Source organism: Dermacentor silvarum, chromosome 2 (genome assembly GCF_013339745.2).
Source record: "Dermacentor silvarum isolate Dsil-2018 chromosome 2, BIME_Dsil_1.4, whole genome shotgun sequence".
NCBI classification, from domain to species: domain Eukaryota; kingdom Metazoa; phylum Arthropoda; class Arachnida; order Ixodida; family Ixodidae; genus Dermacentor; species Dermacentor silvarum.
Window position 1 is genome coordinate 81,430,386 of NC_051155.1, and position 14,805 is coordinate 81,445,190.

Consider the following 14,805-nt stretch of genomic DNA (forward strand, 5'->3'; position numbering starts at 1 on the left):
CTCTGTGAGCTGGTTCTTCATTATTACTGCGAGCGCATAACGGCAGACAACACACAAAAGACCAGGGCAGCCGCTAAATGTTGTTACATGGAAAAGCGTGGACGAGAGGCTATATTCAGGTATATTTACAAGCATATCCGCGCCTCTTGGCTAAAAGGCGCCGCTAGTTCCAGATCGTTGTTGTCTTTTAGACACTAGTAGCCTTTTTTGTCCTCACTGCTACTGATCTGTAGAAATATTTTGTGTAATTCATACACACCTAATTTTGAAAGTGCTCAATGCAATGCGCCACGCTATGTGCAAGGACTTCGAAAAGAATAGAACTTCCCGGCTATATCTAAAATCTCACACCGCATACCTGGAGTAAATTTTTTTCTTGCAAATGCGCGGCGGTGCATTCCTGATACTGCTGGCAAGATTGTTTTGTAGCGTTCCTGGAAATGATTATAATTAAATAACACTATTTTACGGCATTGTGCGTGAGTACGCGCTTCACATAATTAGTAAAGTATATACGGAAACGTAGCCACATACGCAAAATGAATGTAAGCCAATATTTTCACGTTCTGTTTTATTCAAGTCTTCTAAGCAAGTTTCACCATCCTATAGGAATGCCAGGCACCTATGAACGTGACATGTCTTTAGTTTGATACTTTGCCATTGAGTACGCGTTAAACAGGTGAATAAACATAAACGGATAACCGGATATCGTGATACCTCGACACACTTTAAGCTATCTTGTAAATAGATCTTATCCTGTAAAGCAGGCCTGTGGTGTTCGGACAATTTAGCACTATGTCTGTATCGTTTGTCAGTGTCTGCTATCGGCGCTCTCAGCAACAACACTCTCGCCACCATTTGACATGTTTAGTGATGCCGCATTGATGACCATAATTTATCGGTGTACTTTCCCCGATGTCGTCGTTTCCTAGTCATTAGGGTCACGAAAGGGTTCTGTAAGATACACATGCTAGCACTTGCTACATCCTTAAGAGGTTCCTCATTGAAGACTCCAAGCGTTAAAAACGTTCTGCTGGCAATTTCGGAGGACATTGCTGGTCTTTTTTGTCCCTGATTGTACTGTCGACAATGTAGTTCCGTTAAAAATAGCGCCCAGTAGACACATCTCGCAGTTCGCGCAAACTGTCTTCGATGAATTGGTTTATTGCTTTACCTTAGTGTAAACTCGGCAGATTTTGTGCCCTTTACATCTGCTTTGTATCTCATCCATCTAATCTCCCTTATTGGCGCAGCGCCTCGCGTTAGATCTAGCTTACAAAACTCATGTTTTCCAACTCCATAGGGCAACAAAACATTCTATTTATCGTGGCAAACTGCTTAGGCAAGACGGGACATTGTCCAAATGGCATATGTAGAGAACACATTGAGCAGACATGGCGATGGCCTGGTTCTTCATGATGTAATGCGTGAAGGTAACTCCCTGATTTAAGACTAAGCTTTAGCTCGGGCGCAACTCTGATGCCGCCTATTCAGATACATGTAAAACGCCGAAACGCTTGTCTGAGGTAACTACTACGCCGATTTTATTGATATTTGGTGCATTTGAAAGATAATTTAAACTCTAGCAACTGTTTGAAACGACATTTTAATTTATGACCTGAAAATTTTAATCAAATTTTCAAAAATTGGTTAGTTTACAAACTCGTAAGTCTGCACCTAGAACAGATGTCGCAGTTCTGTAAACTGCATCCAATCCAAGGCGAACAAATTTTATATGTAAATTTAGTTCTTAAATGAATTGCTACTTGGTTTACAAGGGTCTTGCAACAGTTCTATTCACCAGTAAGGGGTCTATTTGACATCCATGTATAATATGTCAATTGTGTTCGCTTTGCGAGTAGATGTAGTATGAGGTGCAATTTAAAGAATTTTGGTATCATTTATTCATCGCTGAGTTGCACAGAGTTACAAACATGATAGTATCGCTTTCCTAAAATTTGCCAAGTTTGTCAATTTTTATTAAAAAATTAAGGACCTCCACAAAAAATTTGCGACAGACAGACACCAGATTTTAACTTTTTCGTTTAAATGCGACAAACGTCGTCAAATATGGCGCAGTGGTCGCCGAGAAAAACGATTTCTCCTTTCCATGTATTTAGATAGGAGGAAGGTCCTGAGGTAAAGCTTTCTCTTAATGCCTTGTCATGTCAGGACAGAACATTGGCTGGGAGAGGCAATATGATTATCGATCATTAGGCTCTTTTTGAGTTCTTAGTCAATGATCTAAGCAGTGCTCCACTTACGTTATCAGTAATACTTACAGATCGTGAACAGCGGAAGGCAAAAAAGAAAACAATGTAATAGCAATTCATATCCTAAATTGCCGTATGATCGTCATGAAGAATACGTGTACGTTACACCTAATTACGATCGTGCATATTGATGCTCCTTTGGAAAAAGGCATCAGTTCAAGTTTACAATAATATCAGCCCATTTACATCTTCGATGCATCTTTAATGTACATAAACCTCGAACCCTAAGCATACCATAAAACTTCGAACAAGGCTGAAACTTGGCACGTTGTGAAATATTGCGTACTTGAAAGCCTAGAACAGCTATCTGCCATGATTACATAACTTGCATCTATTTCATGATTATTTAGGTGAAAAGGAATGCAAACGCAAAAACATCGGACGCAGTGCTCACTTACCACAATATTTTATTCACGGCAATAAAAAAGCACTATCAAGTCAAAAAAATTACCTGAGACGTGTAACATTAAGATCACTTGTAAAAATATTTAAAAGCATAATAAAAATAATAAAAACTGTGTTTGGTCAATTAAAGACTATGCATGTGCATTGTGAACAAAGTGTTCTATACAAACGCGTTCTCTTGAACCTTTGACGCCTGCAATTTTTTCTAACGTGAAGGCTAGCTTTATGTGTCTGCGACCTTTAATTCTAATATGTGTAAATACATTCCGCGGGCACTCCGTAAAGTTATGCTTTTTTACAGATGGATCCTGTAAAGAAGTCTTTCAGTCTTCGTCAGCAACCGGAGCCGCGATTCTTCGGAGAACACCAGTGTTGCCATCGAGCTGCACATAATCACCTAAAATAATAAAAAATATTATTCATACTGAACTCTGTTTGCGCATACTATTATATTTCAACCTTGTTAGCAAAAAGCATGCCTTACAGTGCTCCTATGCATTACATATATAAAATTAAGAAGAGCAGGGAGAGTGCGTAAAATCGCGATAGTTTATTGATAACGTACTTGCGTGTTTTGCCTTGCGTTTGTCATCTGAGGGTTTACGCGTACCCAGCTAACATGTAACGTCAAAATCTTTCTCTCATGCTAAATTCATTGAAGTTGATTTTCATGAGCTTCGTGATCACACGCCGGTTTACAGCTGTACTGACTTGTTCAACTTAATGATCCCGGCATTTGCCAGAAACACAATGAACTTACCAGACGCGAGCATCGTGGTGACACCTTCGATACCAACTACACAGGGTAGACCGTACTCGCGTGCGACGACAGCACCTGTAAGGAATAAGACGAACGCAAACGTGAATGTTTGAACGAATGTTATTTAGTGCTCACGGTCTCGCAGGGTGCGCTGAAACCCACACCAGGGCGTGCCTTTCTAAGTGTGTTGCTAAGCTTAGCTCCAATCGCGCGCGTGCAAATGATATGTAGTTGGATTAAAATATGTGCTTGGACATATGGTCAGTGAATCATTACAACATTCACAATGTCCCGGACACGTGCGCGAGCACTCGAATAGACACGTGAGCAGAAAGGAAGAGTTCTACGGTTTGTAATCGTTGCGCGTTGGATGCAGTTTCGTTCGAACGTGGTGATTATGTAGATATGGTCGACGGATATGCAGTCACACCGGGGAGCTCTTTCGGTAAAGCACGTGTACGATCACCTTCGAAATACTTGCACATCATTGGACGGACAGACTCCTCGGACTGTTCAGTGTGTGGTGCTGTACAGACTATAGACCATGTGCTTGCGGTGTGCCCTGAGTATGCGCGCGAATGACTGACACTGGCAGCTACCTTGGGGCATTTATATAATAAACCACTGTCGGAGGACCTCTTGCTAGGCGAATGGCCACAGAGTTGGCAGACAATAGAGGTACTGCGTGCTTTTTCACGTTTCTTAGGCGACACGGGCCTGGAGTCACGCTTGTGATAACATTTATGCAATGTGTCCTTTCACCTAGTTCCTCCCATTATCATCCCTTATTGTGATCCTCTTTCTTCACCTCTTCCTCTTCCCTTACGTAGAGTAGCAGGCCAGATGCTCCATTTTCCGGCCGACCTCTCCACATTTTCAAATAATTAAACTACTTCTTCTATCGCTGGTTGCAGTTCAAGCTGAAGCAATTCAGTTTTGCTGCAGCACAACGTCGCTGTTTAAAACGTGGGAGGGCGCTTAAGCTTCGCTCTTAAGAGTGCTACGCGATAGCATTCAAAGATCCCTGACTGCTACTAATGGTTCCCGACGACTTCAGCTTATGCAACTGTAATGGTTATTGGCCAACACTGGCGGCGAACGCTATGCACGTAAGCGATCTTTCTGGTGGAAACGCGGCCTCTGGCGTGGGCCGATCCCGGAGATAGTGCACATCCGAGCCAAAGAAATAACATCATTTTCAGGTTTCCGTATTTGTTTCGCTCTTTTAATATTTCAGTATGAGAAGGTTTAACATAAAAGGCATGCGCTGTAGGTGTTTTGTTTCATGACATTTGTTTGTGGATTATCGTTTTCAAAATTCCGAGGAATAGCTTCGCCAAGAATTCAAGACAAGATATGAGGAACATTAATGATAGAATGGTGTGACATGCCTAAACGTAGTTGGGGATGATTTTCCCGGCCGCGGGCGCCAATGCCGACGCTGATGCCGGATTTTCTGCGACACGGAGCCCTGAACGCTATCGCGTTAAAACCCACAGCCAAGCGTTTTAAAACTCGCAACCATTTTCATACTACGATGGCGCGCAGCGGCGTGCTTGGTATCGAATGTCCATAAAATAGCAACAATCAACAAATCCTGAATAGGAGTGCAGAAATGTTTTCTTTTTGTGGTATATATTAATGATCATAAAATAAAAGCTACCTTGCGTATACCTCACTCAAATAGCCAACCCCTCCTTCGCGCAGTTTCTTTAAACAATGAGCAGTAATTTTTTTCCTTACGACACGTTTTACCGGCTGCGTGTTTGATGTTATCAAGCAGGTTGTACGCCTGTGGCAGTGAAGGTTTAGCAGTGGTCCAGCAACAAAGCCTATGCGGAGCCCCAAAAGGGCCGTATGACCAGGCCGCCGATGCGAACGCTCAGGTGGTGGAGGTAATGAATCATCACTTTGGACAACCAGCAAATAGGCCGCCAGGAAATCTGAGAGAACTCACTTCGCTGTATTTGATCTATCAGTTGCTCAGATTGCCATACTACCGCGCAGGCGTTTTTATGCATTCAACATTCTTCGCCTATTTCCCTTGTTTTGGTCTGCTTCAGCTTTATTTCAACACCAATGATGTGGAAGAGAAGGAAAACGCAGTCGAGGACGGCAGCAAACTAGGTGAGGTCATGAAATTAGGAAATTTGTAGGAGCAGCTTGAATCAGTTCGCGCAAGACAGGGGTAATTGTAGATCACAGAAGAGGCCTTCGTCCTGCAGTGGACATAATTATAGGATGATGATAATGATGATGATGATGTGGAGGACCGTGGTCAAAAAAGCCCATAAGGCATGGCGTTGTCCACGGCCCCACTTTACAAGCAGCGCCAAACAGCAGATGATAGAAAGTGTATCATGTATACAACTTAACATGAAACATTAAGAAATACTGTGAATAATACAAAACGCACGTCACATACACAAGGAGTAGTTTTTATGGTTACAGCCATTCAAACATGGAAAGCGTGCCGAATCAGCCTCGCCTAACATCTATATACACAAAAAATAGCACTAGAGGCAACAGCTAATATACATCCCTAGCAGGTGATTTATTATAAGCAATGTTCATTTCGCTAATGTATACACAAATACTTAGTGCCCATGATACCAACAGCAAATGTTTAATTCGATCATATACAAATCCGGTTACATCTGCCTCTTTTGCAGTTAGGACATGCCACCTCTGAGATCCTCATCAGCTGCCGCGGTAGAAGAATGGAAATGACGGCAGAAGAAAATGCCAATGAATATAACAGGAGACTTTAATATCGATGTATTCAGACCCGCATATTTGCGCGAGAAGTTCAAGCACTTGCGCTTAACCTTGCTGTCACTGTCGATGCTTGGCTTTCTCGCAAAACTGCAAATTATTTCCTAAGATTTTTTCCATGCACACTTGGACTAGGTAGAAAGCAGCGGTCAGGATAGCTCGATCGTAAGCAGTACTCACGCACTGAAGCCAGGTTCTGATATGATGAGAAGTCCGTCGCGATCTTGATTTTATTGCACAGTGAAGCCCCTGGTGCCCCTCACCACACGAAGCTTAAGCGACGGCCTTTAGTTCAAAGAAGCGCGTAGGTTCTTTCGTACGTTTAAATTACCCTGCGGCTATTTCAGCGCGCATGATACAGATGTCCTACTGAACCATTAAAACAATTGCATTATCCGGCAGTATCCGCCTTGCAAAAACTTGTCGTCACTTACACCTTTCATAATTCGAGTGCGTTGTTCTTGCAATACGTTAAGTTTATGCAAATACCAGTAAGAACGCTTAAGCACGTCCAAGCGGATCTTCGCAATAAGTTAACAAAGTCTATCAATGTTCGAAATCATAAGAACTAGCGCCCACATGCAACGGTACAGATGCTGAGGCCGTAAGAATACTGGCTGCATTCTGGATTTTTGTCACACATAAAATATAAATATATTGATAATACGGCACCATATATCGCCATGATGCGTTCACTTCTAGGCTCGGTTCGGGCATCTCTCACTTGAGCTGTGTTTGTGATTACTTTTCTCGAATTTCTGAGGTATTGGTTGGTTGCGGACGTGATGGTAAGATTCCTCCAACCGAGTTTTCTGTCCTAACACAGATAGAGCTGCCTGTTGCGTAATCAGCTTGAAGCTGCAAATTTGAGGTCAATAAATGCAAATTGATTGGAGCTAATGCAGCCCATAAAACATTTTGCTTGAGAGGCAAGTGCTGGAATAACATTCATATAAACTGTAGTTATGTACACCAAGGTCGCTACTGCTTCTTACAACCTTAACTGTCACACTTCATTAATATATTTCGCAAGCCAACCACTTAGGGCACGGTGAGGTAAATTCACAGCTTGCAACAAAAGATTTGATTAGAATTGTTGCGTTAGAGACAGTAACATGTAAACAACTAACTTGTCAATAGCATCATCTCATTTTCCTCCTATATTTAAGTGCAATATCTCTCAAATCACGGATGAGTAAACTATATGACCTGACGTTATGTGCACATGTTATGTTTAAAACTTCCTAGCAATTACATTGGCTTTTCATTGCCTGAACCTCATATTCTGGTGGTCAAGACAAAATGAAAACTTGCTGGAGAGTCCGTTAAAGCATTTTTTGGCGCGTAGCCCTAACACGTAAAGCAAACAAACTTGACATCTCACCGTATCATCTTCTAATTCTTTCGGTCTCTTTCGTCGTAATCTGACAACTGATCTTTAGGTATTTACACAAAGTCAGTTATACTGGCTCCTAAACTACCTAAGGTGCTCAGCGCAGTCATCCACAAAAATCTCGCGTTTAGACCGCAAATGTTGTAATGGATAGTATTCTTCCTAGCCGACGTATTGGTAAGCAGGAAACCTATTTGAAAGGCATACGGTGATTGGATACATAGACGTGGAACACCCGAAAGAAGCAAGAAAGCCATCTAGGTGTGCAAACTAGTGCCTCCTACGTTTTAGCCCGCAATACATTGAACTCATAAATAGGTTAAAAAGTAGCAGACATTTCAGCAAGAACTTTGAAATTCTGCATCTTTATCCTGCGAGAGAACTCACCATGTGACAGTGGGCCTCCTATTTCCGTCACGACCCCAGCTAGCAGAGGAAAGTACGGTGTCCAACCAGTGTCCGTCGCTGTTGTGATGAGTATTTCACCCTTCTGCACGTTATAAAAAATAAAGATATTCCATTACGAACATGTCAACTTCCCTTAGAGCCCTTCTGCGCAAAGTTCATTTTATCCAAGTCGGTTTTTTACCTGGAAGCATTTAAGAAGGCATCTCTGCATGCATTGACGTACAATTTTGTCTTTCTTTTTCAAGATTCTTAAAGAGTTTCTGTATTAACTTATTGTGCAGAATGCGAATGACATCAGCATTTACGCTAGCAAAACTGTTACCATGTTTCTGCTGAATCTGATGAAGGAATAATGATTAAAGATACCTTACTTCTGAAAGAAAGTAAAAGATACTGCCCAGCATTGTGCAGAGTTATTATTGAATAAATTGCAATTCGGCCTACCGAACCGAATCAATCATTTACCGCGAGCTGTACCGGCACATGCATGCCGTTAAGGATATCATCATTGGCTGCTAAAGAAGACGACTTAGTTTGGAGCAAAATCTAACAGTGAATGCCATAAAATTAAGAATAGTGTCCTTTGAACCACTCAATTACCGTTGTTCTATATGCGTCAAACATATACGCAAATAATTGTTTTCTGTTCCGATAACGTACTTCACTCTATCGCACAACCTCTTTTATAATTCAGTTATAAGAACGCGTGGTTGCGTGGGCAATAAATAATGCAGTAAACTTTGAGATTATCAGTAGTGCGTTACTATTTGTTTTACAATGGCTTTCGGCAATAATGAAGAATGACAATAGGAAACGATGCGATGCACACAGAGAGCTGCTTTTGGTCCGGCGTATATTTTGTGTATACCTTTGTTTCCTAGCGCTAGAAGCCAAATCCAGCCATCTAACCAAGTTGACAAAATCGCTATAATAATCAACGTATCATCTCTCATGTTACAAGGTGATGTGCATTGAAATTTCTAACGACGAAAAGTTTCATATAACACGGGACAAATATTTAGAGGGAGACATGCATCAGTGATCTGTAACCAGTGATTGTTTCATATAGGCAGTCAGTGCGACTAAGGAAATGATCTTAAAATTTTCGAGGGGCCATTGTGATTTCATTCCAGAACACACCACCCATTGCAATCACCTGTATAATTCCCTTGCTAATATTTGCCATTTTAAGGGAATTTCAAGCATGTAGCAATATTAAGAAACATGGGCTCTTCAAATGTGAATATACGACGATTGAAACATGTTTACACTCCTGAGGCTTCTTGCTCGTCTAAGCAACGCCGGTTTACGTTTCTTGGTAGTGTTTATACACTGTGGTTTGCCGATTTAAATTGTTAGTGGCAAAATGGTGCGAAGGTGAGGGAAAAAAAGTTTACCGGGAATCATTACAAAAAGCTCAGTGCGTGATGAACCCAGTCATGGGAGTAAATCAGGAGGGGCATTAAAATTTGGTAATTTGGAGGGTGGCTGCAGTATCCTGGAGAAAATATCTGAATGTGAAGGAAACGTTCATATGTTTAGGCACTCTCTCAAGCGTTCTATTGCTTTGAATGAGTGATTCAATGTCACCATTAGGCAAAGATCAACAAAATACACCCACACGAGCCTTCCGACTCTCACATTTGCATCTATATGATGCTGCGCCAGTTTAAATAAGGAAACAGAGGTATACCTGTTATGCTGAAGCAAGTTACAATGGAACCTGGCCTTCACACAATCAAAACGTGTGACAAATCATCGGCCGCTCATTGCAATGGCCACCTGTCACAGCAGTGATGCTGCGAAACAAAGTCAAGAAAGAAATGACGAGCCACACGGCCGAACACGCAAAACCAAGCATCAGAATAAGACGAGCTAGAAATCTGGGGGAATTCAGCTTCCCTGTATATGTTTGTATGTATGTATGTCCTGTATGTGTTTGGACAAAGCGGGTCTTTAAAATTGTGGTGGATGTTGTCGGTACCCATTTTATCGTTCACAGTTCTTTATTACGCCAACAAGCATAACTTTTTCTAATAGATATTGCTAAATGAAGCGTACGTAGTAAACTTATTGCTACAGAGCTGGGGTGTGAATTAACTCCAACACGTAAAATTGTACTACTCATATGTGTTCATTTTATTGAAGGCATACGCATCAGAAGAGGTTGTTTATTTTTCGTTCACTAACTCCAACACGTGAAATTGTACTACGCATATGTCTTCATTTTATTGAAGGCATAGCCATCAGAAGAGGCTGTTTTTTTTCTCGTTATTTCATCATTACGCTCCCAGGATTCTGCAGGCCTTATGAGTTTTTGTTCATTGCACAGACCAAGTACTCGCATATGTATCTTCCAAAAAATGTTTCGTTGTGATGAACTAAATGAAGCTTATGATTGTTGACATCAGGTATACATTTATTAACAATTCTAAATAAAAACCTAAAAAATTACACTTTTTTACTCCTGTTTGACTCGCCTAGGAAAATGTGCTCTATCTGTATTCTTCCTCCTCGCCCTTTCCAACAAATGCAGAATTTGGCATTATACTTTAAATATTATGAACTGGCACACGTAATAAACGCGTAGGTATAAAACAGGCAGAATATCCCCCTTATCAAACAAATGGCTTCGCGTCATGTAAAGAAAAAAAACAAAGCTTTACACAAATACATATGTTGAACTTCGTGTCACATCTGTAACTTCATCTTTTCTCTTTTAGAAGAAAGATACGGAGGAACTTACGCCGGTATACAAAGCTTTATTTTCAGCAAAACACGATTACCGTCCTTGTGTATGACAACTATAGGTGTTCACATGGTATGTCGCAATTGACTACCTTCAACGTTACTAGGACTTAATCATTTCTACCAGCAAAGCTAATACGTTGAACTTATTGGTATATTCTAATACTGAATTGGGGTGATAGTATCAAAATGGTAATATAATATGCGATGGATCCACCTATTATTCTCTCCAAGAACTGCTGTTGCAAAGATAATTTTGTTTTGGTGTACTTCACAGCCTCTCATTCTATGCTAGAAATGGCGCACCAAAGAAGTACATTTCGCTTCGATATCTTGCTGTACTCGGCTTTATTTTTGAGAGTATCGTCCTTGAAGGAGGCTTTAATGACATGGCTTGTAGACCGATCACGTTGGGACGTTACCTCTATTAAATGGGCTTCTTCGAACGTCGGCACCACTCGAGCTTTGCCCTCGGCGACACCCTGAGACATCGGGTTTCCTGGATGAAAAGCAGAAACAATTTATAAATGCGAGAATCGAAAGAAATAGCAGTTATAAGTTTAGGAAACGCCGCCTGTTATCGATCACAAGATACGTCGCATGCTTGTCTATTGTATGCTTGAATATATGCTCCACATTCTTTTCTTGAATTTATGGCCTTCCTGTCGAAGCCCCAAATGAAATTTTCACACGGTCAACTACAGCCGAGAAGAAATGCGACGCGAATGGCAATATACAAAGGACGAATTTATATTATCGAACAGAACTCGCGAATGATATACAAGTGCTGTCCTATCTCCCACCAATAACATTACGCTGTTTTTTTTTTTTTGTTTTTTCGTGATATTATCAAACAAAGGCTTTTTCGATTTCAGTAGTATTGTTCCACAGCTGACATGAACACAGTCGTATTAGCATTTCCCATGCTATGGGTATTTCAAATACCACCCTCAATGACGAGGGAGAGAAAGCCAGAGAGCATGCCTGGCTAGCTCACACTGCAGTGCTATCGTCAAAACACGTACATTGTAGAGTTTTTCTTTAAAGCGAAGATCTTTCATTGGCTGTTTCGCCCGTTAGCGTTGTGATGGGCAGTGGCCGGACTGCGCCGATGCAAAGGCGCGTGCTCTAGCATCGCAGTGTTTCATGGGTGCATTCGTCGTCGAACGCGAACTAATTATCTCTTTCAGACCACGTGCGGTCGCGCGAGAGGATTGGGTAGTCTGAAGCGCTAGATGCTTTGGTGGATCGTCCAGGAAGGACAGTCCTCCTTTTCTCCCCCAGCCCTCTCCCCCTATGGCGGCTGCAGCTGGGAGCCATGCTTCCAAGCGGGCGCTCGTGCCGGTGGTGGCAACGCACATTTCACGAATCGGATTACATGTATATCTACGTGCATTACCGCTACAAATCTGCAGGTTAACAACTCTGTTATCTGCGGAATTACGTTGTAAAACAACAAACGCAACCTAAATATACTGCAACAAATATACGTCTTTAAGCTCATAATTATTTTGGTAGCGTGAAGAGCTTTCTAGACGCCTTCGGCGATTTTCTTGCATCGTAAATCATACGCGATGACTTATGCATATTTTTTTAGTTTTCCATAACACACACACACACCAGTCGTGTTGTATACAGAAATTATTGTTACGCCATGCAGTGAGACTTCTTACTATCGAGATCACTAGGGAAGATCGAGGTTGTAGTAGAGAAGGTGCATTATCTTTACAAATTATGAGAAATGAAACAGACTTGAATTGAGAAGCCTGCACACGCCCGCACGGGAGCGTCTGAGCATTCCTTTAAAAATGTTCCTACTTCGAGATTCACATTTTTCCTTTTTATTCCATGTACATAAGGAACCAAGCGCTTCATGCAAATTACGATGACCTCGCTTAGAAGTACAAGGAAAGACTATATTTTAATGAGACTAATTTTCACCCTAGCGACCTCTACGAAATGCTAAGCATGCACGAAGAGCCTATATTTGTTTCACACTTCTCTGACGCCACAGTTTACGTCTAACGCACCTGTTACGGTAACCTAAATACCGCATTTTATGGTTTTGTAGGAAGGTAAGATGCTGAAATATTGTAAAGTGTTTGCTTAAATTTCGAGACTTTCCGTGTTGTCTTTCTTTCTTTAATTTCGAGGAGGGCTGCCTTACGGCATGGAAAATAAACTAAGAAAAACTTTTATGTATGAATGCAATGTTGCATCATGCAGGAAGTCTAGCATGGCTCTGTAATCAGAGCCGTCTTGACTCCACTTGCTGAAGTCAGCAAGACAGTCGCTCTGCAGGTCAGACCATATGAGCGATGGCTCTCGGATAGGTCGTGTACCTGGGCAAGTCCACAGCAAGTGACACATATCCGTATATTACGCCTGGGTTCTACAGCTTGGGCAGGTGGCATGAGAGCACTGCATGGGCTCGGGCTTACCCAAAAGCCCAGGCCCGGCCCAGCCCGTGGGTCGGGCCGGGCCGGGTAGAGCAGTTTTTTTCACGGGCTCGGGCACGACATATGCTTTTTGACCCGGGCCCGGGAAGGGCACGGGTATTTTGACGTGGGACCGCGCAGGGCTCGGCCTTTCTGGTGGTGTGCATGCATGTCACGTACAGCGAGTTATCCCCGCGCGTCTCGACTCTGAAAAACATGTTGCCCCGGCGCAGCTGGAAGCTAACAGTGCCACTCCGGTGTACTTCCCCTTTCTTCTTCGGTCGTATTTTGCGCTGTTGGAGCAGAATGTAAAAGTCCAGAAAGACCGAAGTCACCTCAAACCAAAGGATGCCATTGTATTCCTTACCTAAATCTATGTAGTTATTGCTTTCAGCGCTGTGCAAGCGCGTTCGCGACTTGCTGATTGTTCAAACGCGAATTGGTAAAACGAAGACTGGTAAGATAAGATAATTCGTCACGCGCCTGAAACATGGCAATGCTTCCATACATGATTGCATGCATGTTCTCAACCAGGCCGCCTAGCAGCGGCGCATTACGCTGCACCGTGGAAGAACGAGAAGCTTTCTTTCTCCATTTACTACATCCATGCGCTGCGCTCACGACCGCTCGTGGCTGCCCTTCGGCTATAGTGTACTAGAATACGGTCGAGTTGGAAGAGCGGCTGGGGCGGCGCATGCTTTGCAGTGATGTGCCCGACGTGTAAAAATACTGTGGCGGCGCTGCGATAGAAGTGGATTGGGCCGCATCAAGGTCGCGCCGTTGGGAACTGCTGGCGATACTGATCGGCAGGGTCATTCGTACTATTTCGCACGCTGGTATTGGCGTTCAGACCGCTCAAATGGTGTTCATAATTGCATATTACAAGTATGTATACCTTAAGAATAAATTCCTTTCACTGTCGTCTTTTTTCACCAAGCGGCATTTTTTTAATGCCGCTCGGTGATCTTTTTCGGTCTCGGGCCGGGTTCGGGCCAGTTTCGAGCCGGGCTCGGGCCTAAGGTAAAGGGGTGGCGGGCCGGGCCGGGCGGGCTACGTAGAATATTTCCCGGCCCAGGCCGGGCCCGGGTCTCAACATAAAACTTTTCGTCGTGTTCGGGCGGGCAGCTCAACGTAAAATGGGCCCGTGCAGTGCTCTAGGTGGCATTGCCATTGGCGGTGCCCTTCAACTTGCAGGTGACAGCAGAGGTGAGGGCTACCTCAGACCACATTCTCCTCAGGGAAACTTCCTCCACCCTTGTGAGGTTTCGGGTACATTCATGACATACAGAGAGCACTCATATCAGCTGGTGGCAGCGTTCTTTACAGAAATTCATAATTTAAGATGCATGATTACGTGCCCCAGAATACTAATAATCGGATTTGTATGGAGCTACTAAAACTAGCGACTACCACCTCTCGAACTCTCTTTCCCTTTCCACTACAATTACAGCGCGAGAGGGGGATTGTGCGAATTGGACCGAACTGTTTTGAACGCGTCCTATACTTTTCGAGAGTAATCTTTCTACATCCGCCTATATGTTATTGACTTAGCGAAAGTGCTTTAACGGGGACGGTAGCTAAAGTTGGAGCCTGAAAGGAGATACG

At 42.8% G+C, this 14,805-nt stretch overlaps 1 protein-coding gene across 1 annotated transcript in view; it reads right to left on the reverse strand.

Moving 5' to 3' along the window:
- Positions 1-2,633: 2,633 nt before the first annotated feature.
- LOC119441578 (uncharacterized) overlaps positions 2,634-14,805 on the reverse strand; it is a 107,651-nt gene continuing 95,479 nt past the window's right edge. The window contains exons 37-40 of the mRNA XM_037706185.2: positions 11,185-11,261; positions 7,994-8,096; positions 3,439-3,513; positions 2,634-3,075 (exon numbers count right to left, since the gene is read on the reverse strand). Of these exons, the coding sequence (XP_037562113.1) occupies positions 3,002-3,075; positions 3,439-3,513; positions 7,994-8,096; positions 11,185-11,261 (329 nt within the window). The 3' untranslated portion in view covers positions 2,634-3,001. The remainder of the gene's footprint in view (positions 3,076-3,438; positions 3,514-7,993; positions 8,097-11,184; positions 11,262-14,805) is intronic.